The following is a 24,098-nucleotide window of genomic DNA, read 5'->3' as shown; positions in this document are numbered from 1 at the left end:
TCCTGGGAGAGTTTCAAAGCCCATGGCTGGTTTCCCCCTTGCCTGGCAGCACGTTAGGATCCCCCAGGGCCCACGTTAGGGTCCCACAGAGCCCCGTGCCTTTCACTTTAATGCCTCTGACCTCGGGGATCAATACTGCTGTTTTGGCCAAAGAAATAACCGTGCATAACGAGGTTTATAGCATCGATTCCCCAGGCTAGGGCTCTTTGTTTTCACAAGCCACCAAGCTTGTCCCCTCCTTTCCAAATAACCTGGATTGACAAATAAAATGTAAAAAGATCAATAGTCGTCTCCATGCTTCTCTGGCCTGGGGGCACTGGTGTGACCCCAACACCCTCCCTTTCCTCCTCACCTCTCCCTCCAGCAGTCGCTGTGCTGTGTCCACACCTTGCTGGGCTGGTTGGGGTCTGATGATGGATGTGGTGCTGCTGCATAGAGGGAATAGGAATTATTTCCTGCTGAGGAGTGTGATTTAAAAGCGCTGGGGACAGGGAGAGGAACTGGAGGTTTTTTTTGAGGTGAGTGAAAGTATGGGTGGGCAGGATATGCTTCTCATCAGCCCCTCAAAGTGGTGATCATTGCATATGCAAATGATTATTAATTATTGGCAGCTTTTTTGTTTGGTTTGCGGGTTTTTTTGTTAAAATGAGAGCCCATTCCTAGTGAACACCTTCCTGGATGGCCCCTTTATCCCCAGGTGGGGTCTCTGGGAATCTGCCCCAGCTCAAGTGGGTTTTACAGTTCTTACCATCTTTCTCCTGAGATCTGCCCCTGCCAGGCTGGGAAAGGACACACTCAGTTTAATTACTGCTCAGTTTAGAAACCTTTTGCTCCCTCCTGTATCCCCACTTCAGGGGAAGAGCACCCTGGGCTTGCTGGGATAGTGTTCCCCCAGCTGTAGGACAGTTACCAGAACAGGCAAGCAGGAACTGGGATTTCTGGAGTGTCTTCTCAGCCAGCTCTGCCACCACCTGCACGATCTCAGTTGAGCCATTTGCTCTGTGTTGCACTGTGGTGATCTTCACACGCAGTTTTTTCCATTGTAGGTTTTCCAGCAAGTGGATTTCAACAAGAAGCCAGGACGTATCAGTGCCAAGCCCATAAACTTCGCAGTGATCCTGAAGCTCTCCAATGCCAACCTGCAGGAGAAGGCCTTCCGAGTAAGTGGAGCTGCAGTGGCCCACAGCACACAGCTCTCTGATCAGCAGAGTTGCCATGGCTTCATCTTCCAGCCCTCTAGTGCTGGAGACTTCCAGTCTGCCTGCTCTAGGGTCTATTTCCTATCTGATATCTCTATTTCTGCTTCCCCTGCTCAGGATGGACTCATTGAACAGCTCTATGACCTGATGATTGAATATCTCCAATGCCAAGCCTGCAGCATTGGATTCCCAGAGCTGGTTCTCCCCACTGTCATTCAGGTAAGGTGCAAGATGCTCCTCAGTCGTACCATGAAGGCACATGGAGTGGGATAAAGTCCTTTAAGCTAACAGTCCTCACAGTGTGGGGGAAGAGCCATTTACCTTTTCTTAATTAGAGTTTTTCTTTGTGTTTCTGGGAATTCTTGGTGGGGAACAGAGGCATCGTGTAATTAGGAGACTGAAGGTAGGTGAAAGTGGCTGTGGAGTTAGCTACTCTTTTGGGAACTAAAGTGGAACAGAGGGCCACATAACTAGTGTAGAGATAGGTTTTTGACTAGTGCTTGTAGATGAGCTCTGTGTAGTCCCAGAGTAGTATCCGTGCCCTGTGAGCCCGTAGCCTCTCTCCTTGCCTTACAGCCTCCCTCCCGTGCTTTCCACAAGATGGCAATGTTCTCTCCTTTCACAGTCTCTCTCAACTGGGGCACTTTTCCCCCAAGCCTCCACACAAAACAGTACAATTCCTGTCTCCCTCCCTCCTTGCTTCACCCAACAGCAGTGAGTGCTGCCAAGCGGTCTCCTTTGCCTCTCCCTGGCGTTCCAGGGCGCAGGGTGTTCTTCCTGGCTACCTCATGTTTACATACTTTGCAGATGACAGTAAAGCTGCCTGACAGCACTGTGCATCTGGGTGCATAATCCCCCCTAAAGCCTTGCTAGCTGGGTGGTGTGGGGTTTGAATGAGCAGTGGCTCCTCTGCTGTGAACGGTCGGATTGCTCAGCGCAAACGTGTTGGAACTCGTTCCCTCCCATCCTCCCAGTCCTATTTTTAACTCACGAGTGGCAGGTGTCCTGCCAGGTTGGCAGAGGGCTGCTGCCATATTCCCTTTGGGGGACACGAACCTCAGCTTTGCTTTGGGCTCAGCCCTGAGACCCCGTGTCCGCACACCGTGCTGCTGCCATGGGAGCAGCGGCTCAGTTGGGACCCCCCGGGCTGCTCGGGAGGCAAATCTCCTCGTTTCTGCTGTATGTTGCAGGCTGGCATCTGTCAGGCACACGGCTCTTGGCGGGGTCCCTGCAGCCTGGCACAGGCCTGTCGCCTGGCTGGCAGTAGGCAGCCTTGGCTAATGCGAGCTGACAGGCTCTGTGTGCTCGGAGAGCAGCTCCCGTGCTTGCTCCCGCTTCGCGTGCTCCTCGCCTGTCGGCAGTGAACAAAGCCCCCTGCTCCCAGCCAGCAGCTGTTGAGAGCAGCGGAGCTGTCGGAGCTGATGTTGGAGCTGGAATGAGAAACGGCTGGCGGCCCTCTGGCACCCAGCACCCTGTGGCTTCCAAACACACCCTGGGACCGGGCTGTGTTTCTGCAGAAAATTCATGCTATCGGGTTCCTGGTTGGCTGCCACTAACCACAGCCTCGCGGCGTCTGCTGGGCTGGGGTGCGGAGGGTAGCTTCCCAAAATCTCGGAGTCTTCGGGAAAGTGTGTGTGTGTTGGGGAGGGGGGGAGAGGCTTTTCTCCTGGAATGCTTCCAGTTAACTGTAAAACTCCATCTGTCCTGATTCTTCCTCCCTGATGAGCTCACGCCTCTCGCAGTGCCGTGTCGGAGGGGCTGGGTTCCAGCTGGCGAGGGCTGTGTTCCTCCTCTTCTGGTCAGCGGCTTTGGGAGAAGCTGGGCTGAGCTGCCTTCAGACTGAACTTTAAAAACCTCCTTGCCTGGAAGGCAGGAAGATCAAAGGTAGGGAGAGCCAGTTCGAAGGCTCTTGTTATGCCCCACCGCTGGGACAACCCCAGGGCGGTCATTGCCTCCACGGGCTGGTAAGGAGCTGGGAGCATGGAGTGTCTGTGCCTGGATGGCTGGCAGGGGCTGACTCTTCCCTCCTCTAGAGCCCTGACAGACTTCCCAGAGCAGTGATGGGCACATAACAGACTAAAACTGGGCAGGCATGGGTAGTGCTGGGTGCAGGCAGGAGGTGGCATGGTGTAGGCATGTCTTGCAGCTGGACAGAAGGGCAGGAGGTGCCACTTTGCCTTGCCAGCAGCCACTCCTGCTGCTGCTGTTTGCTCTCTGTCCCTAGCTGAACACTCCCCCAGCTTTTTTTGAGGGATTGGGCTCGATTTGGGTTCCCTGGAACACATACACCCAACTGCTTCCGATCATTTAGAGTTCCCCACGTCGTTTACAGTAAGAGAAGCTGGGGTTTTGCTGTGGTCTCTGCTGGTATAAACCATTGGTGTTTAAGGCTGGCAGCTCGACAGAATCAATCCCTCTAATCACAGAGCTGCTTCCCTAGGAACTGACACGAGATGTTAATGACACATATGTGTGCACACACACACACATATGCATGTTCTGATTGCTTTTCTTCTGGAAAGATATGGTGGTTGTATTTGGCTGAGCAGAAAAAGGCACACACAGAGTCCTTTTCTCTCTCTCTCTATCTTCTTTTACCTCCTTGGTTCTTCCCCTCCTCTCTGCACAGGGCTGAGATCTCATTACGTTTCGTTAATATCTGTGGCAGATAGTGGTGGGACTGTGAGGGATTGCAGGGGTGGGAGAGAGGAGGGGGGAAGGAAGAAATGAAGCATATGTCTGGGAGGGTGAACACACAACACCCAACTGCACAGATAGAGCCTGAGATTTTGCAGGATTTCTGGTGACACTTCTGCAACGAAAGAAAAATGATAATGTATGTGGCAGCGGATGAAATGGATCTGGGGCTGCAGCTGTGGGGATCAAGGGAGATAAATCGAATGACAAATGCATCTCTCAGTGGAGATAAATATGCAGCACCTATAAAAAATAAATATTTTAGAAAGGGGGGGGTGAGGGTGGGACAGGCTTTGCCAGGAGAAGAATAGTTTTGCTGATGGTTCCTTTGTGCTGGTTTGATGGGCTGCTTGCTTTGTGGGGAGGGGGGAAGGTTGGGTTTACCTCCCATCTTTTGGAATGGGGTGCATGGTGGCAGGTGGACGTGTGCTGGGGATAAAGGGATGAGAGAGGCCCCTGGGGCTGGGTGCTGGGGGACTTCTCTGTGTGTGTGTAGCAGATCCTGCAGCAATAAACCCGTCAGGAGAGCAGTGTCCTGACAGGGAGAGGCTGGGTGTGACTGTCACCTCCTGATTAACATTTAATACCTACCCACCAGGCATGTAAGATCAAGCCAACACCTAGGCTTGAAAGGAGGGAGACCTCTTCCTTCCCTCAGCTCTGTCTTTTGAGGCAGAGCATCCGAAGCCCAAAGTAGAGAAGACAGCAGCGTGTTAGCTGACTCAGACCCCTTTATTGTGACAGCATCTGCAGGTCCCAGCTGAGGGGAAGGTTCCCTTGTGGTTAGCATTTGTCTTTTGCCTGGTTGGATCTCTTTCTTTACATGAAATGTCTCTATGTCCTGCATGAGTATGTGTACGTATGGCTCTGGCAAAGAGCTTGACCTGCAGAATTTGGACAGTGTTCCAGAGGCTTGTCTTGGGGTTGGTGAAAGCTGGACATCTCTGTCTCTCCCAACCACTGCTGCCTCAGCTTTTAGTTTGGAGGTGTCAGAGCAGTGCAGTGGTGTTGGAGAGGGGTTTGTACTGGGAGGGGAAATCTTTGGTGGGGAGGAAAGAGGTCTGTCCTGACCCACATGCTGCTACTGCAGCACCAAGTTTTCCCACTAAGCTCTGCCAAAGACCCTTGGTCCCAGCCTACAGACACTTCCAACCCTGATTTTAAGTCCTCACAAGCTCTGCCTTCAATCCTGGCCATCAGTCTCACCCCCAGACTCCTGTATTTGGTATTCCCATTCCAATATCCACTGGTCTTCCACAGTCCTAACCCACAGACACCTTTCCCATTCCAACCCTGGCTTCCCTGTGCTCTTGGCCATCTAGCATCCCCAGGTATCCTCTTATCCCTGCTCTCTGTGCACCTGGTCCACAGGAGGTGGTGGTGTAGCTACAGTGGCAGCTAGGACCTGCAGCCCCAGAGAACACAGGCTGCTTTCCTGCTGCTGCTTGAACTCCACTGATTGATTTTTCTCAAAAATAGTAGTTTGAAAGGGTGCAAAGAGCTGGTGCTGTACAGGATCCAGAGCAGAGGGCTTGCTCAAACATCTGGGCTGTCAGTGCAGCTCCTAGCCCAGGGTGGTGGGACCTCCCCAGGGCTGCACACAGGTGGTACTTCAGAGCACGGTATGAACTGAGGGGAGAAGCAGCCCCGTGCTGTCTGTCACAGGGGTGGGAAACGTTTCTTTGCTGCTGGGATCCGCTTATGGAAGCTGTTACATTGCTTTACTCTTCCTCTCCTTTCCCTCCTCCCAGCTCAAATCCTTCCTGAAGGAATGCAAGGTTGCCAACTACTGCAAGCCCATCAGGCAGCTCCTGGAGAAGCTGCAGGAAAACTCTGCCTACATCTCCAGCAGGCGTCAGAAAGCCCCCTTTGGCGTGGCGAGCAGGGAGGCTGTGGTGAGTCTGCTGCTGCCACTGGGGCTTCCTGGAAAGACAGACAGACTCCAGCTGCTGCTGGGGCTGAGGGGGTGGCAGGGGGCCGAGGAGAACATGGAAATGGGGGGGGGGAAGCGTGTGGGGTGGGGCAGATCTTGCAAAGAGCTGAGCTGGGCAGGGCTCTGATGCTGTAGCTGGCAGGACTCTGCAGCCAAGTTCTTATGGAAAACACAGTTTAGAAATGACACCCTTGGAAGGGCCTCTGGGGCAGCTCCTTTGCTGAGAGGTTTCTTGCTTTGCATCGCTCCTGATACGGAGGTGCCAGTGATAATGGGGGATTCTGTGTCCTCCCAGTCTGCAGAGACCAGTCTCTGCAGCGTAGAACCCACAACGTGGCAGTGCAGGATCCTGAGGCAAACCTCTCCCCATTTTCCTGGGCCCTTGTGGAGGACAGCTGTATCACCAGGAGCATTGTGAGCCTTTAAAACAGTGCTGGAGCATCCTAGGCACTTCTCAGGAGACATGCTGGTGTCTTCTTCTGTCTGAAGCTTAAGCACCAGGCCTGTTGAGAAAACACTGAGCATATTGACACTGAGAAAAGCTGCAGTGGCTCTGGGTGGAACAGGCTGAGCTATATGCTGCCTTTCTCCTTGTTTTCCCCTGCTCCAGGAGTCTGCCTGTCCTGAGCCACATCCTTCTAGGGACGATGCAGCATATGGTCAGGGTGTTCCTTTCAGTGTCCTTGCTTGAAGCTTTTCTTCCTTTTGCTTTGCTCCATCCTTCTTTGGGGACCTGTTGACCTGACCTCAACCCTGAGGTATTTGAAGTCCAGGCCCTATGGAAATGAAGCCAAGGGAAGGAAACCTTGTTAGTGAAGCTTCGTTTACGTTTCCTTTGAGACAGATCTTTTATCTTGGCTTTTTATCCAGCACAGCAGCCTTGGCAAGCCTGATAGAGGGTGATCTGCATGTGTGCATGCCTCTGAGAGGAAGCAGTGGGTCTGATTCTTCCTTGCCTGGCAGGAAAGAGGTGAAAAGATCTCTGTCTGCAAGGAGATTAATGGGTCAGAGTGGTCTTCTGCAGCCACGTGCTATCATTGGGGAGTCTGGAGTTCTCCATCACTGGAAGCTCCACCTGTTGGCACGGGGCTGGGCATGGAGCAGAAGTTGCAGTGCAGACCAGTTCCTCTTCAGACACTCAGGGGCAGGGACTGCAGGAGAGTTATCCTTTGGAACCCTGACATTTCCACACCAGGACACAGCAGCACTATTCTGGGATTAAAGGGTTGTTGGAGCCGGGTTGGAGGTGGCTGGTGGTTGGTTCTGTAAATGCCTTTCTGGGCTGGACTGTTTTGCTGGAGGACTGAGGCTTCCTGCCTGGGGTGAAGTGGTTAGGGCTTTGTGGGTTTGTAGTGTTTGTGGGCAGAGCTGTGACCACCCACCCGCTCTGCAGAGGTAGAGATTCCAGCCTCTGGGGCTCTCCATGGAACAGATGGGCTGGGGAAGGTCGTTGGCTGAATAAAACAGGGTTTCCAACATCCCTGCTGTTCGCAGCAGCTCTGGCTGGGGTCCCTTGTGTCAGCACTACATGATCATTTGAACATCTTGCTGCCTGCCTGTCTCCTCATGGGTGCACCTGCTTTCCCAGGAGCATCTGGGGGGCTGTGTGAACCGTGCTGGGTTGGCTCTGGCTGGGCAGCCTTGAGTGGGGACATGGGGGTGGCTGTGGAAGCAGCCACCAGTTCTGCCATTGAAGGGCTGGGAGCAGTAGGGAGCCCTGCTCAGGGAGGGGGCCTGGGTTGCCTCCCTGATCTGTTCTTACACCGTGCTGTCCTGTGGGAGACAGGAGCCTTTCTCTTCCTTCAATTAACAGGATACCAGTGCTCCTGGGAGCAGAGGGAACAGCCCCCTCAGTGCTTGTGTGGGGTGGAGGAGCAGCAGTGGCTGATCTGTGGGCAGGTTCTGTTCCCCTGGTGGTCCTCTCTTTAACCCCCCTACACCTCCTTTGCAAGCAGATGGTGTGGCTTCCCCAGAAGGGCCAAAGCTCCCACAGCGACTGGCTTTCCCAGAATGATTTGGAGTATCCCTCAAGTCTGGGCTGAGTTTGCCAGGTTGTCCCTGGGACACATGGGGCATTGGCACTTCTGAGCAAACGCTGCCAGAAAGGGGGAGGGACAGAGAGGGGTGAGGGGAGGTTTTTGCACGTCCCCCTTGCCAGCAGGAGCGATTGAAAGCAAATGCTCCCTGGTATTCACACCCATGTGTTTGTGTCTGCTCCACTGGAGGGAGCAGAGCCCAAATTTGGAGCTAATTCTTCCATGCAACATGCCAAAATGCAGCTTTCCTGGGGGGGATTACAGAGAAATAGGTTTAAATGGGGGGAATGAAGGTTGTGAAAGTGATTGGATCTGCACTCCTGAGCAGTGGGCATGCTTGGGAAGACTGGGTTTTACCTGAGGGGCTGTGTTAGGTAATTGTTAAGAAACAGCCTGAGGATTAAACCTGGTGCTGTGGAGGGAGCGTGGTGAAGTGTGTAACATCTGCACTGGTGTGGGCCTGGGGTTGGCATGGGAAGATGCAGGGAAGGAAGAGAGTGCACCAGGCCCTGGGATGTGTGCTGGGATGTCTTGCAGCTCTGTGGCTCCCAGGCAGATCCCTGCACTGACCTGGGCAACCTTTGTTTTAGAACTGAGCAGCCCCGTGCAGTGTGAAGTGAGGGAATGAGCTGCTGGAAAGCCTCATTCCCATGGGATTTCCAGATCTTCTGCATTCATCCCTGTCTCACATTGAGATGGGAGGTTTCTCCAGAGGGTGGGTGATGATCCTTGTTACGTTCATAGAGGTGCTGGCACTGCAGGCTGGATCCAGGGGTGTTACCTGAGACAGCAGAGCGATGCAAAAGGGTAATAGAAGGAGAGTTGCAAATGGGTAAGGTGGCTGTGCTGGCATCTGCGCTCAAAATCCACACTGGGATGTTCTAACTAGAAAGATGTGAGGGTGTTAATGGTCTTTTTTTACCTCTGGATTCCAGCACACTCTCAGAACAAGAGGAGCTGTATCAGCACAAATAGACTTCTGCCCTCTGTAAGCAGAGGCTTTCTCAGGAGTCTGTCCATACCAAACAGCCTCAGCACGCTGCCTGGCTGCAGCTGGCAGCCTGGCACAGCCTGGTCTGTAAGCAGGGGGACTCCAGGGGTGGGTCAGGCGGCCGGTGGGGCTGTGCTGTCTGCTGCCTGGTGTCTCTGCTGGCCAGGGAGTGCTGCTGGGCTGGCAGGACATCAGCTCTGCTCCCAGGCAGCGTGCCGGGGAGGAGCCCTGGGAGCAGACACAGGCTCCAGCCCTGCAGACCTGGAGCTGCCTTACAAACAGTCCCCTGGGGGCGGTGAGTCTGGGACCCCTGATTGCCAGAAAGGGCCTGTTTGGCTGGATGCAGTGTTGATAGTGCCTGTTGCAGGATGCATAAATAGATTCTGGGCCATTAGAGTGCAGGTGACACAAGCTGGTCGCTGTTTAATGGCCAAAGTTCAGCTCCTGGTGCCAGCTGGGGAGACTGCAGATCATCTCCACTTCCCTCCCAGTGATGGAGCACAGGGAGAGCTGGCACAGCCTGCTGTATTTCACTCAGCAGTATGTACCAGTCCTTGGTTCTGTGTGTGAGCTGGGAGCTCTGTGCTGCTGTCCATTGCAGAGTCCTGCTCTCTCTCTCTGCCTTTTTGCTCACACACTGCTCTTTAAACCACCTTTCTCCCACCTTGGCTCCCAGGCTGCAGCCAACACGCCATAGCTCCCAAGTTTTGGGGGTCAGCTCCCCAGAAGCAGTTGATTTGGGATCTACTGAAGAATATTTGAGCTGTTGCTGGTGTGTTTTCTGCTGGTCTGGCCTTACTTTCCCAGCCTCAGACAGGAGCATTGGGTACACAGAGCTGGATTGTTCCCAGCCCTGGACTGGGGATGCTCTCTTTGGCTCCAGGCTGACCTCTGGGTGTATCTTTACTGTTGCTTCCTCCTTTGCCTGTTTCAGTTCCCATTTGCATGTCATGTCTTTCTGCTTACCTTAGCTTGGCTTTTCACTGTGGGGTGGTTCAGAGCCCATGGGCATGGTGCTAATCCAGTTAACAGGTAGGGCTCTGTGTGGGCAGGTTAAGAATGAGAGGCTGTGCCCTACCACCACCCCCTCTCAGCGTTAACTGGCCAAAGGATTGAAGTGGAGAAGGATTTTTAAACCATCTAATTTGCTTCCCACCAGTTACAGTGTTTGCAGCTCCTGGGTTCTCCCTGCTTGGGCAGCAGAAACAGGCTCAGCACTTCTTCCTGCTCTGCTCTCTCCAGCTTGGGATGAGTCCAAGGCCCTGCAGGGGAATGTTTGTTTGGGAAGTAAACACTTGGCTGTGGGACAGGGGGAAAGGCACTCAGACATGCTGTGTGCTTCAGTCTTGTAAATGCCTGTGGGAGGTTTTTCTGAATTAAAAAGCAAGTGCTGAGCAGGTGATCAGATGCCTCTGTTGAAGGAGCAGGGGATAAATTTTGTCCTGATAGATCCTCTGAGCTGTGTCTTTGATTCACAGAATCACAGGGGTTGGAAGGGGCCTCCAGAGCCCATGGGGTCCAACCCCCTGCCCAAGCAGGGTCCCTAGGACAGGTCAGGGCTGGAATCTCTCCAGAGAAGGAGACTCCACACCCCCTGGGCAGCCTGTCCCAGGGCTACCTTCAGGTTTCAGTTGAAGGAATTTGGTTTTTATTGGGCTGCATCATCTGATTTGACTTCTGCATCAGTCTCTTCTCATTAGAGCTGGAGTAGAAGTGAAGCTTCAAGGGCAAGATAACAGTGGATCCCAGAAGGCTCTGAGCTGGTTTTAGGAGAGCCTGTTGTGAGCTCATAGCAGTTCTGAGAATCAGGTCTCTGTAAGAAAGGAGAAGCAGGATTCTGGGAACCCACATTTGGGGCCACCATGCTGAGAAAACTTGGTGATCTTCCATAAGCTGAAATATCTTATGGACAACCATCTAGATGCTCCTGTATGAGGACACGATGCTGTCCTTCAGTGCCATTGGTCTCTGTGCTTTAGTGTTGTGTCAGCTGCTGCTTTACCTCAGAGGAGCTGTCACACCACTCCTGACTCTCTGGTTGCTTAAATGGTTGTGTCTGAATTCACACTCAGTCCTGCTTGGAGTCTTGGTCACAGTCACCCATTTCCTACCCATGAGCTGGGAGAAGGTGGTTTGGGAAAGGGTCTTATCCTCTGCTCTTGTCTTGCTGTATTTGGCAGGAGGTGTGTTGAAAAGCTGCTTTGGAAACCTTTCTTAAATTTGCACCCCTTCTCTCCACAGGAGCAATGGGAGAAGCAGGTCAAAGAGGAGGGGACACCTCTGACCAAGTACTATACTCAGTGGAAGAAGCTGAGAGAGAAGGAGATACAGCTGGAAATCAGTGGCAAAGAAAGGGTAAGAATGAAATGCCTGACTTCCTGGGCATCTTCTGACTTCCTGGGCATCATCCCTGCCCTGGGAAGACAAGAGAGTCCTGGCAGCAGGATAGTGACTGGTTAAAACCAGCTCCAGGGCCGTGAGCTGAGGTTGGCTTGAGCTGTGTGAGAGCAGAGGCTGGGTGTTCTTGGAGAGAGTGTGAGTGTGGTTGGACAGCAGCCTAGCTGGTCTCTTCACCTCCCTGAGGATTTGCAGGGATCTCTGGGAGCAAAAATCTGTCCCCTCTGCTCGTAGCCTGTTGCTTTGCCCAGCCTGGGGCAGGTGAGCTGGGTGAAGCAGCACTGCTGTGCCTGTCCCTCTGTGTTCAGGCTCGTGCTGTTCAAGAACCATTTGTACAGCAGCCTTTGTAATCCAAGGGTAAGAAGCCACAGCTAGTAGTGACAGAGTAACTGTGTGTCCTGGCAGGGGTTGGTGCTGGGAGGTGGACTTGGTTGTGTCTGAGCAGTAGCCTAATTGTGGGTGTTCCTTTGGGCAGAGTATGTGATGTGGTGTTGCAGTTCAGACTCCACACAGCGTGGTGGTTCTGTGTGTTCACCACCACATTCCTGAGCCACCTCACATTGCTTTAGTCAGTTTGCATCTTTTCTTGGTTGTTCTGTTGCTTTCTTGTAGTAAAATCAAATGGCTCTGAGCCTCCAGCTCTCTCCCCAGCTCTGCAGAGCATGAGTGGGTTGCTGTGCTTAAAACCTTCCAAGGCAGGAGGGAGGGGAAGGTGCCTCCCTCCCAGCAAAGGGACTACCAGAAATGAGTTCTGGCTTGTGTTTTCTGATTTCACCTGTGTGTGGGGAGCTGGGTGTGAGGTGGGACTTACTCTCTGGACAGAAGAGCTCAGGCTGCTGTTTCCCACATCTCCCACCCAGAGGAAGGCTCTGTGGCTGCTCCTGGTGCTGCTGCAGGGCAGGGTGCAGGAGAGGGGGTGGGAGCTTGCTTACATTAGGAGTCTGAGGGAAAGCTGTCTGGATGCTAATGCAATGAAAGTGGCTGAGCTAGGCTCCTGGCCAGGGAGCAGGAAATAGATATAATTGGTGTCTCCAGCGTATGGTGGGGAACAATTAAAATAATCGATGGGATATGAGGATGCTTGGCTCTGAGCCAGGTCCCAGAGCGTGGTAGGAGACCTGGGAGATCCTATCTGATGCTCAGCACCATCTAACTGCCTGAGATGAGGACAGGGGGGTGAAATTCTCTGGGGCAGCCGTGCAGAGGGAACACAAAGCATGCTTGTTGTCTGTGCAAACCCATCAGGAGAACCTGGCCTTTGCAGAAGGGAAATTGGAGGAGAAAGCTAAGAAACAGCAAGAGATGGTGGCTGTGAGCAGGGCTGGTCCCTGCCCAGAGCTGTCTGTGCTGGTGTGAGCTGACACTTCCTGATACTGAAGCGGCTGTCACAAGGGGAGGGGAGATGAGGTCTCAGTGTAGACCTCATTCTAGTCTATAAAACAGACATGCCCCCATCATGTTGAAGGGAGCAGGAGCTCCGTGGGGTGACCAGGACCAGCTGAGGTGAAGAGATCTTGAGAGGGGCTGCTCTGCTGTAGCAGGGCTCGAGAGGGTGACTTGTGAAGCCAGGGCCAGTCTGAAGGGCAGGGACAGGGACTTGTTTTCTCTCGGAGAAGGTGGCCTGAACAGGTAAACTGTAGAGAGCCAGCCTCTGGAGTTAGCTTCCTGAAAGGCTGGTGGCTGCCTGACAGCTTTGCTTGGTGAATGGGGCTGTTGTCTCTCTCGGTGGGGGCTGCCAGCTTAATGATGCAGCATTGTGAGCCCCAGCAGGAGAGTGAACACCATGAGGCCCATTAGGGCTGGGAAAATCCATGTCCCATTAGCAGCCATTGGGAGGGAAAAACATAATAACAGGAAAAAATCAGCCTTGCTCTGAGCTGCAGCTTTCCTTATATAACCACACCGACCCCCTCTGCCCGTTCCATTTGCTTTTCCCAATGGTTTTTAATGGGATGTGGACTAATCGGCTTGGTGAGACTCAGGAGATAGTGACCTTCTAGCTGGGGATTAAAAGACTGGCCCCCAAATTACCTAATTACTGCTGCTGGGTGATGAGCAGGGGCTGTGAGCTGTGGGCTGTGGCTCAGTGCAAATCTCATTCCTTTGCTTTGGGATCGCTCTGCAGCCAGGGGGGGGTTTCTGGGGCCTTTATTTTGAGGTGCCCATCTTGAAGGTGCTCCTGTGGAGTCTCAGAGGGTTGGAGGTAGCACAACTCAGCATGAGTCACACCAGGTCCTTCTCAATGTGCTCAGGTGTTGAGTTCAGCCAGTGCTGATGTCACCCAAACCTACAGGTGCCTTTGGAAGTGGGGACTTCCCCTAGGCAGTATGAAAAGACAAGTCCCAGCTAACAGCTCCCTGCTGTACCTGCCCTGCATGGGATGCTGGGCTGATACTTCACTTTTACTCCCTTGAATCAGAGAGGCTTGGAGTATTGGAGAAGACTGTTCCACGTCACATACTTGAGACATTTTACTCCTACACTGCTCCATTTCCACTTTGAACCTATGGGGTGATGTGTTCCATGGAAACATCCCCTGTTCAGGATGTGTGAGGAAGGAGAATGAGACCTTGGCTGATTTCTGCATTTCATTTACTGTTGCTGAGCAGTAGCAGTGAGCTGGGGTCATTAAGAACAGGACTAGGAGCAGTTAGCAGTTGTTTTGTTGTTAGAACTGGTTTTATCCCTGTGCCTGACACTTGCAGCCTCATCCAGTTCCTGGCGAGGTGCTGCTGGGCTCCCGTTTAACTGCTGCTGTTGCTGAAGAGCGATAGCTACCAGTGCCACCAGTCTCCTGGCACGGTGCTACCAGTGCCACCAGTCTCCTGGCACGGTGCTACCAGTGCCACCAGTCTCCTGGCACGGTGCTACCAGTGCCACCAGTCTCCTGGCACGGTGCTACCAGTGCCACCAGTCTCCTGGCACGGTGCTACCAGTGCCACCAGTCTCCTGGCACGGTGCTACCAGTGCTACCAGTCTTCTGGGACAGAAGTGGGCTCCAAGGTGCTGGTGAGACTTCCAGCTTCAGCTCCTGTGCTGATGCCACAGGGTACAGTCCCCAGCACCTGCTGGAGTGACACATCTCTGGGGCATGAGAGCCCCTCTCCCAGATGGAGCAGCTGAGGGAGGACGTGGTGGTCCAGCACGGGTGCTGGACCTGAGGCTGGGGCAGTGGCAGCGTGACCTGGCCATGGCACTGACACAAGGGATGTCTGAATTCAAAGGAGCAGATGCAGGGACTGTGTCTGATTGCAGCCTGATGCCTCAGAGCTTTGTGTTTTATCTCTGGAGCTTCTCATTGCATCCATCTCTCTAGTGTCTGCCCCACCCTCCATGAAGCTGTTGTGAGAACAGATGAGGGGAGTGGAGCACAGGCCTGGCCTGTGCACCAGAACTGGCAGGGGGTAAGGAGGATGTTTCCATCCTAGCAGCTCCCCTGCCCCAGGACAGAGTTTGCTGGAGCATGATGACCCTAGGGAAGAGGGTGGTTGCAGTCCATTGTTAGGTCAGCTGAGGGCAGGCAGTTGGCCCTGACTCTGGATTGCTGCTCTTGCTGTGTTTTGCTTCCCCACTCTGCTCCCTGGCATGTTTGGAAAGCCAGTTGTGTGCTGCTTGCATCACATGTCTTCCCAGCTCAGAGGCAGCCCAGAAGGTCTCTGCAGAGCTGGTGGAAGGAGAGGCATCTCATGGTGGAGGAGAGCTGGTGGGGAGAGGATTTAACATGTAGGACCCTGCAAATGGGGGTTGGTGATTTGCTCCCTTCTCCCTTTCTCTGGCCAGCTTCTGACTTTCCATCCTGGTGCTGCAGATTATTGCTTGTAAGTGCTCAGCTCCCAGAATCAATATTGCCCAGCTGGGGACCATAACCATGAGACAGGCTGGGAGAAATTGCTGGAATTGGCTGCAGGAGCAAATGCACCTCTGTGTGTGTCTCACCATCTCCCCATCCCCCTGCTCCCCCTCTCTGCTGGGAGCTGCCTTCCTGCACAGACCCTGCTTTGCTGCTCCTCCCGCTGGGAGAAGCTCCCAGGAGGCTTGGAGTGGGATGTGGGCAGAGAGAGGAGCCTGTTGAGGGGTGGTCTGATGGGTGGGAGAGAGCAAATGAGTTATTACTCTTCGGGTGACTGTTTCCAAGCCAGCTAATGTGTGCTAATGCCGGAGTGCTTCCCAGGAGGAGAGCAGCCAGGCACGGGCAGCGGCCAGCTGATGTTCAGAGAGCACTTGGGGTTTAATTTGCATTCTGATTATCTTTGCCCTGCTGGCCTGAGCCCTGGCGAGTAAATCCTCCCCCTAATCCCCCTCCGGAGAGGTGTAAAGAGCAGTGAGGTGGTGTCAATTGCAAGTGCTTAATGGCATTGGTATTGGCTGGCTGCAGCAGGAGGCTCTTGGCCCATTGATCTCCTCAAGGGCTGTCAACCGGGCCAGCCAGGGTGTAGACAGACCTTAAGCATCCTCAGCACCTTGTCCTTTAACTGGGCTGAAATCTGCAGCCAGAAAGAGCCTCTCCTGCAGGCATCCCAGCGTCTGGAGTGGGTGGAAAACAGCTACCTCAGAGGTGACCAGCACAGCCTGGCTGGATTGTGTGTGGTGTGTGGCTTTCAGTCCAGAGATGCAGCACAGCTTGTCCTGGCTGTCCTTCCCATCCATGCTGAGGTGCCAGAGGTAGATAGCCCATTAGCAAAAGTAGATGATTAGGTAAAGATCAATAGAGCAGTGGTGCTCTGAGGGTATCATTCACCTTTGTGACTGTCTCACAAATCTCAGCTGTCTCTTCCCTGGCTGGCAGCAGCAGACCCAACTGTTCTTGGCAGTGCAGCTTACATTCACGGGTCAAGGCCAAGTTCCTGTGTTTAAGCTCAGCATTTTATGTTTAAAAGTACAAATTAAGGTTGTTCTTACTGTTGGTTTTGGTTTTTTCCAGCTTGAAGACTTGAACTTCCCAGAAATTAAACGTAAGAAGCAAAATGAAAACAAGGAGGAAGATAAGAAGGAATTCAAGGACCTCTTTGAGCTGGACAGTGACTCTGATGAGGAGAATGATGGATTCCATATAAAAGGTATGGAGCTGGGCATACATTCTCCCTCTCCAGAGCTCTGTATGATGTGGGTTGAGGTGGCTCTGCTCTGAGGGATGGTTACTGGCCATGTCCCACTCAAGATACACCGTTTGGGAGAGAGAGCACAGGATGATGATGCCTTTTGGAGGCTTTGCAAAGGGACAGGCAGCAGGTAGTTGGGAGGCTTTTGTATCTCTTTCTTGCTCCAACTCGTTTTAAAGCCTTAGTCCTGCATGAGTCATCTTCAGCACATGACTGTACTCTCTCCTCCCCTTAGCACCTTTCTCCTGTCATAGATACTGACTCTCAACACTGTAACCCAGGAACCAGGGGATGTTTGGCTGAACACAGACCCTGCTTCCAAACAGCAGCTGTGGTTCATGTTTTAACTCCTAAAGAGGGAGTTCTCCTTCCTGTGCTCAAAACCTGTGCAGGTTCTGGGCTGAAGCCACACCTTGGAAAACTGTCCTGGTTTCAGTCAGGATGGAGGTAACTTCTCTTGTAGCAGTGGATGGAATGCTGTGTTTGGGTGTTAAAATGAAAGCAGTGCTGGTAACACCCTGATGGTTTGAGTTGCTGTCAGACAGTCAAGGACTTTCTCAGCTCTTCATGAGAAAGGAGGGGCAAAGCCAGGACAAAAATGTAACAGTCTCTTTGCATCATGAGTGGAGGTGCAGAAGCCCATGTTTTGTCTCTGCACCTATACAAGAGGAATAAGAACATTGTTCTGCCTGACAGTGTGCTGGGTCTGTGCTGTGTATGGCATTGCAAGCAGTAGCAGTCACAGGGGCTGGCTACCAGAGCAAGCATCTTTGATGGAAGAATGGTTATCCTCTCTTTCCATGCACTTCTGACTGACTTATTTTATAGTGACTGATGCTGCAGGTGTTCCTGAGCAGCCAAGAAAGTCTAGAGCCTCTGGAGAAACCAGAGTGATGTCACCCTCTGGCTGTGACCACGAGAGGGCCACAGTAAATTGTGGAACCTGCTTGAGAAGTTCATCATGTAGTTGGAGGAAAAACTTAGGGTGTTCTTTCTGTACTTTAGGATGCTTGGGATGTCACAGGTTCTCAGAATCCATTCTCATTTGTATAGTGGGGCAGCTTGCAGGAATATGGAGTTTTCTTGGGTGGTGATTTGGTGATTTGGTCTGTGTCCTGGTCTGTGTGTGTGGTGTGAGGGTACATCTTGGGACTTATGCTGAACTGCTGAGCCTTGGCTCCCTCACAGACATCTGTGACACAGGAGGAAGAAAAGGTTGGAAAGCTCTCTCTGGATAGCTTGAGGTTGAAATCAGTGGATTTTTGGTAGGTGATCTGGCAGAGAATAGGAGGGGAGAGCAAAAGCAAGGATGTGCCCCCAGCAAGTAAGTCTCTGCAAAGAAGTGTGAGGAAGGGATTCTGGAAAGGAAGAAATTCCCTGCCAGGACTATCCTAGCTAGATAGTTGCAGTGCTCTGTTACTGTAACATCCTCCCAGGCAACCCCAGGGGTGAGTCCTGCAGGGTGGTTGCAGGATGACTCTGATGACTACATGGGACTCTGGATTTCAGAGCCTGGTGCAGCATCGCCGTGTCTCTGCTGTGGGCAGGAGGCGTGCTGAGAGCGGCTCCCATCTCTCCCCAGCCGCACTGGTTGGCTTGGCACAGCCTTCCTGGTGTTGACAGGATGTTCTCCTTCCCATTAGGAGTTGTTTTGGCCTGTCAGGTCCCAGACTAAATCCACAAGAGTGGAAAATTGTCTGCTAAAGTCCAGGAAATCATCAGTTTTCTGTTACTGAGCTGCTGTTCAAAGGCCCCTCACCTTTTCTTTCACTTGATTTTGGTTTACACCATCCCAAGTCCCTCTGGAAGAGCCTGGGGAGCTGCTGGGTTAACCATTGCTAGCCAGAACAGCTTGTTCATTAACTAACTTCTAGCTCAAAGACCTTGGTGTTTCTCAGAGCAGAGTAGACTTCTGGAGAAGTCTTTCCAATCCCACAGGTGTTTTTCCCAGGCTGAGGGGCTGGGGAGCTGTCAGTACCAGCACTGCTCTTTATCTGGGGGTTCCTGGAAGGATGGAGAGGGAGGGTGGTGGTTCTCTCCTTTCAGAACCTGGAAGTTGGGAGCACTGGTTTGCTCCCTGCTAGAGCATCCTGTGTTGCTCAGGGAGATCTCAGCCCCGATGGCTGTTGGGGGATGCTGCTGGTCCCTGTGCTTTGTTTCAGCCCACACCTCAGGGAATGGATTGGAAGCAGCGTAGTGGTGGCAGGCAGCAGAGGTGGCTGCACAGGGAAAGGAAGGGAGCTGATGAATTTGCAGTTGTCTTTTAATCCCGTGTGTCTGCAGAGAGATTCCCCCTCTGTTTGCCTCGTGGGGGTGCAGCTGGAAGCTGCCTGCTCTTTTTGGCAGGATTCCACCCCCGGTTGTTCTCCCCAGGGGGCTGGGAAAGGTGCTGAACACAAACAGGTCCCTCACATCAAGGTAGATCCCCTGGGATGGAGAAGGCATTTGCCAGGCAGGAGAGGCTCCCTTGCTTGGGTCTGTGCAAGGTCTGAAGGGGCTGAGAGAAACAAGAGGGCACGTTTTGGGAACCCCCAAGCAGGGCAGAAAGAGCTGGGAGATGGGGAGGACAGAGCCTGGGTTTGATCAGTCTGCGTGGTGCTGGTGGAGGTGGGAAGTTCCTCTCACCAGCTGACAGATCTCTGGGAGGAAGAGCGGCTGCTCCTGGAAGTCATTAATGGCTCTGGAGAGGTGCTGGGCTGCCTTGTGAGGCAATTAAAGGCGAGAGGGGAGCGTGGCTGCGGCGTCTCTCCGGGCCTGGCTGTAATGAGTGGTCTGTCCACATCAGGTGTTGGTGTCTCTAATGAACTTGAACAGGTTTCTTCATTTATCGCTCAGGTAATCACGTTACATCAGCTTAATGCCAGACTGCTGGGGGCTGGGGTGTGGAGGGAGAGGTCAGACATCTCCAGTTCCTAGCAGAGTGATCACAGCCCTTCTCCCTGGCAGGATACTGCTGCTGGGGGCTGTCAGCTTGAGGAGCTGGAGGAGGATGAGAGAGGTCGGCTGGAGCACCCTGAGCGTTGGTGTCTGGGGTCTCACTGATACGCTTCTGCCTCAGGAGATGGAAGCTGCCTCCTGCCTGAAGGCTGTCTTGGGGCCTCTGTGTGTGGGTGATGGAAGGGGAGATGGGGGCTGAGTTTAGGGGAGAGGAGCAGGAGGCTGGAGCAGTTCAGCACATTCCTCTTAGTGGCCTGTTCCTGCGTGGGAACCACATGAGGACCCGACACCCAGTCCCTGATACCCCCAGATGAGCTGGTAGCTGGATCTGTGCTTTTGCTGCTCCTGCTTGATGGATGAGAGCGTGCCCTGCTCAGTTGTTGGCTGAGCTGCTCAGGTGCCCATCAATAGGATGTGGTGAGCAGCCCTGCAATCCATCCCCGCTGGAGCGGGCGCTCTCCGCGTGGCTGCAGCACCCAGCAGCTCCAGCCTGACTCAGAGCTTCCCATCCCTGGGGGGCACTTGCACAGAGGCTGCTGTGTGCTGGCAGGGCTGACAGATGGGTGAGAGCAGAGTGAGCAGGGCGATGGTGGGGAGCTGGGAACGGAGCAGCCAGCTTATTAATGGCTCTGGATCCAGCTCAGTGAGTAACATGGGTCAGCTGCTGAGGAGGGAGGATGGGGCAAGAAAATAGATGCCATGGTGGGGGCTGAGACTCACCACTGGACTCCAGGCAGAGTCTGAAGGGTGAATAAATAGCTTCTCCTCAGGCAGGCAGCCTGCAGCAGAGCTGGGCTTAGCTCAGGAGGGGTGGCTGGAAGGAGGCAGGAAGCAGCCAGTTCTTCTGCCCCCACCTCTGCAGAGTATAAAACTGAGAAGGGTTTACAAGGATGCCCCAAACCAGGGAGCCTGACCTGTGTTCTGTTGCACATAGCCATGGAGGGGTGCAGGTAGGTATACACAGGCACAGTTTGTAAGTGGAACCACCCCTTCCCTGCCCTCAACTTCGGGGCTTAATCCTCCTCCTTTCTCATGGCTGATCAGTAGGCTCATTTCTTCTCATTGTAATCTTTGGTCCTTCTTCCTCTCCTTGCTTTCATGTCTCTGAGCAGGGCAGACAGGTATTGCCATGACAAGCACTTGGGTGCTCCAGAAGTACCAGGAAGCAGCAAACGCTGGTTTCCAGCAGCAAAACCCTGCTGTGGGCTTCTGAGGCTGTGCCTCTGCCTGTGGCCCGGCTTCCCTGGCCTCTAGCAGGTGCCTCTGAAATGAAGAGCATCCTCCTTTGGGCCTCTGGCTCAAGGGGATGTGGCTTTTGGAGAAACAGGGTAAATATCTACTTGAGTGTGTGTGTGACTCCTGAGGTGATGGGATGGCAGTGCCTCACCCTTTGTGCATCCTGCCTGCTCACACGTGTGTGTGCTGCTCTTCATGGTTCCATGTACACTTGCAGGTAAAGCCAAAGCCAAGCAGGCATCAGATGACAGTTCAGAAGCAAGCAGCAAGGACTATGGTGAGGATGATGATGATGAAGAAGGAGAGTATGAAGTTGAGGAGGAAGAGGAAGAATTGGAGGAAGACAGCGACTCGGGTGGTAAGTCGGGCAAAGGGGAGGGGATTACTGACCTCACTGGTAACTGGCAGCTCCTTTGCTTTCTTAGAGGGTTTTGGGGGGTGTGTGTGCTCCCCTGCAAAGGACCCATCTGCTTCCCTTGCTGTGCTGCTGTTCTGTGCTGCGGGGTGCCAGGAGGGACTTCAACTCACCCCCCTGGCCAGGGAGACACGGCAGTTCTGAGCTCACACCACGGAGAGAGCGAAAGGGTTAAGGTCTTTGCAGGTCTTTGCAGGTCTTTGCAGGCCCTGCTCTAACAAGCCACCGGTCCCTTTCATCTCTTTTCTGGGGCCTCCTGCAGAGAGGCTCAAACAAACTCTTGAAGTACAGCCCAGCCCAACGGGGGCACAGAAACCTTGCTTCCAGGCTCGCCACAGGTTACACGTGCAGGGGGTGCAGGGGGTGTGCTTCACGCTTCATCTGAGCCCTGCCTGGGGTTTGGGGTGCTGCACAGGGGTAACCTTTTAGTTGCTGCTTCTCAGGGTAGGAGATCTTGTCTGTATCCTGCATTCCTCTGGGTTTTCTGTACTGGTACAGTAGAGGTGTGAGTAGAGGTCCTGTGGCTTTGCTCCATGCTTGGTCCTGATGGCTTCTGCCAGGCTGTAGCTGCTGCCCAGAGCCGTGGCTGGTGGGTGTGGGTGTCTGAGGTTCAGAACAGCCACCTGAGTGGCTACTGACAGCCACCTGGATGGCCACTGATGCCAGTGGCATTGCCAGGGCTGTGGTGCCACCAAGCCAGGCTTTGCTGCAGCTGAGGAGAGCGTGTCTTCCCCGTCCAGCCCTTGCAGAGCACCGCAGCCTGCTCGGCCCCCAGCAGAGCTGGGCCTGCTGAGGCTCTGGCTGCTGTGGGGTTCCTTTGCTGGTTTCTTTGTGCCTCTTGCTCAGGCTTTTGCATTAGTGTGCCAAGCCTCTGTTCCTCAGCGTGCCACCGGGTGCCATGTGTGGCTGTGGGGAGCAGCCACAGAGGCTCCTCTGTGCTGGCTTTCTTTGCTAGTTGGGGGAGCAGGGAGAGCAGGAAGGGGGAAAGAGTCCAAATGAGAGCAAAATCCGACTGATTTAGCGTGGCAGATGGCTGTGGCTTGGCATGAGCACCCAAACCTCAGCGCCCAGAATAGATGGGGATTTGATGCATGTTCTGACAATGCCGTAAAGGATCGAGAGGGAGTGTTTCCCTCTCTGCTTACCAGAGTACTGAGGCTGAAGGATAAGCACTTTTTCCTGGTATTTGGGGGAGCAGGAGCTCTGATCCACTCTCCCTTCACCCCCAACAGCAGCTTCTTTCACCTTGGGCTATAGGAACACAGTGTGGAGCCAGCAGCCTGGGTACAGTGGTGTAGTGGGGGTGACACTCAGGCCTGGGTGCTCCTGGCCTGTGGCACTTTTTTTCCAGACATCAGCCAGGCAGATCCACCTCTCCTGAGTGCAAAGTGCTGTGTCCTGAGCATCCCTATTGTGCTTTTAACCACAACAGTGAGGAGCTTGTGTCTGTGACAGCTTGCCAGCAGGCCAGGCCCTTAGGGGAGAGAACTCTGCACCGCCTCTCAGTGCCTGAGAGAGGCACCTCAGTGGTCCTGCTGCTCTGGAATGAGAAGGAAGGGCAGTGGGAATGAGGACATGTTAAACAGTTCTCCCTTGTGCTCCCAGCTGTTAAAGTATCATTTCCAACAGGAGGGAGCTTGGGGCTAGGTCTGCATGTGGGAGTCTTGCTGTTACCTGTGACAGCTTCTGTCAGCCCTTACTGCCCAGCCTGACATCTCTAGTGAGGAACACTGACCCGAGCTGTGAGGGCTGAAGGTTTGGAGGCACAGCCTGTCTCATGCCCCCAGTTCTTACTCTGCATTTCTGCCTCAGGTGTAGCAGTTTGTTCAGTCTCCTTTCAGTCTCCTCCCCTCCTACCGCCCCGAGTCCCTCAGGAGCAGCCCCGTGCTGAGCACCCCGCAGCGCTGCCCTGCCGCTAGCTGGGAGCTGCAGTGGCGCCAAGAAATTAATGAGTGTCTGGGATTAATTAGCAATGAGCTGCCTCGACTCGCCTCACTCTGGCTCCCAGGAAAGCAGGATTCACTCCTCTCACTCTTTCCTCCCCCAGAGGAAGACCAGGAAGCTGCTGAGGGCTCCCAAGGGTCACGGAAGCAGAGGAGCGGCGCTCGTGGGATGTCACGCTCCGACCTCGAGCAGCTGGCCCAAGGGGAAGAGGACATTGTGGCAGACTTAACTTTCTCTGATGATGACTGAGCCTCCTCACAGCCACCCCCTCCAAGCTTCTTCCTTACAGAGCTGCTGCTTGCTGGAGACCCAGCTGGTTCTCAGAGGTGGTAAGAGCTGGGGAGCATGGAGAGGGGGGAGGATGGCCCCCAGGTGCCACCAAGGACTGTCACAGTGACACAGCAGAGATGCTACTGGGACTCAAAAGCTTTTTTCTACCAGTTACTTTTTTGGGAACAGTAAAATTGTCATGTCAAAGCCCATAAAACCACTCAGTGTAGGTAATAAAAACATCCCTCATTAAAATCTGCTGCCTTAAATAGCACAGGGCTCAGTTTCGGGTCCTGCTGGGGCAGAGGTGAGCTGGCCAAGGGGCTGGAGAACTTCTTTTGTCTAAGGGTCCTTCTGTGTTCAGCCAGCCACCCATGTAGCCCTGGATTTGGCTCTGGGGCCCTCACCAATCCCTCCCTTTTGCCAAGAAGTTCTTAAGGCTCACATAGGGTGTTTCAGGGCTCTGCTCTTCACGCTGACGGAAGCCTTTATCGGTAACATCAGCATCGGCTCAGTTCAATCAAGCTGGCTCGAAGTATGAAGGTGTTAAGTGCCTTAGGATACTGGGGGCAGATGGGAGGGAGTGCAGACAGGAAGGAATAAGAAAAGGCAAAACTATCTTAGTTTTGTATGTAGGGAACATACTTTGATCTAGTGATGGCTCTTGGATGTGCACGGGGTACGTTTGCTTAGCCAAGGGCCAAGTCTGCACCCAGGCACTGCAACAGATCTGTTTTTATCCCTAACTAGGTAAAAAAATCCCCTCTGAGGGCCACCCCCCCAGCTGCTTGTGTGCTGAACTGGGCTTTTCTCTGTGTCCTGAAACCAGCTGTGATGATCACAGGCTGCCTTGGGCACCCAGCCCACCTTCGTTACCGCAGAGCTGAGGACTGTGTCACCTGCACAGCTTCTAGGTGAAGCTCAGGACGTGTCTTCTTGTAGGA

The 24,098-nt window shown here is 53.5% G+C and overlaps 1 protein-coding gene across 2 annotated transcripts in view; it reads left to right on the top strand.

The window, feature by feature from the left end:
- Window positions 1–23,402, top strand: part of NOC2L (NOC2 like nucleolar associated transcriptional repressor) — a 47,123-nt gene extending 23,721 nt beyond the window's left edge. For both annotated transcript variants that reach the window (XM_084274530.1, XM_084274531.1), the window contains 7 exons: window positions 1,047–1,160; window positions 1,317–1,418; window positions 5,648–5,791; window positions 11,098–11,211; window positions 16,175–16,310; window positions 20,743–20,883; window positions 22,988–23,402. In XM_084274530.1, coding sequence (XP_084130656.1) covers window positions 1,047–1,160; window positions 1,317–1,418; window positions 5,648–5,791; window positions 11,098–11,211; window positions 16,175–16,310; window positions 20,743–20,883; window positions 22,988–23,133 — 897 coding nt within the window. In that variant the 3' untranslated portion in view covers window positions 23,134–23,402. The remainder of the gene's footprint in view (window positions 1–1,046; window positions 1,161–1,316; window positions 1,419–5,647; window positions 5,792–11,097; window positions 11,212–16,174; window positions 16,311–20,742; window positions 20,884–22,987) is intronic.
- Window positions 23,403–24,098: the final 696 nt, after the last annotated feature.

This window comes from Gallinula chloropus (genome assembly GCF_964237585.1).
Source record: "Gallinula chloropus genome assembly, chromosome: 23".
Lineage (NCBI taxonomy): Eukaryota > Metazoa > Chordata > Aves > Gruiformes > Rallidae > Gallinula > Gallinula chloropus.
Note: the sequence above shows the minus strand (reverse complement) of the source record. Positions and strands in the feature narration are given on the sequence as shown.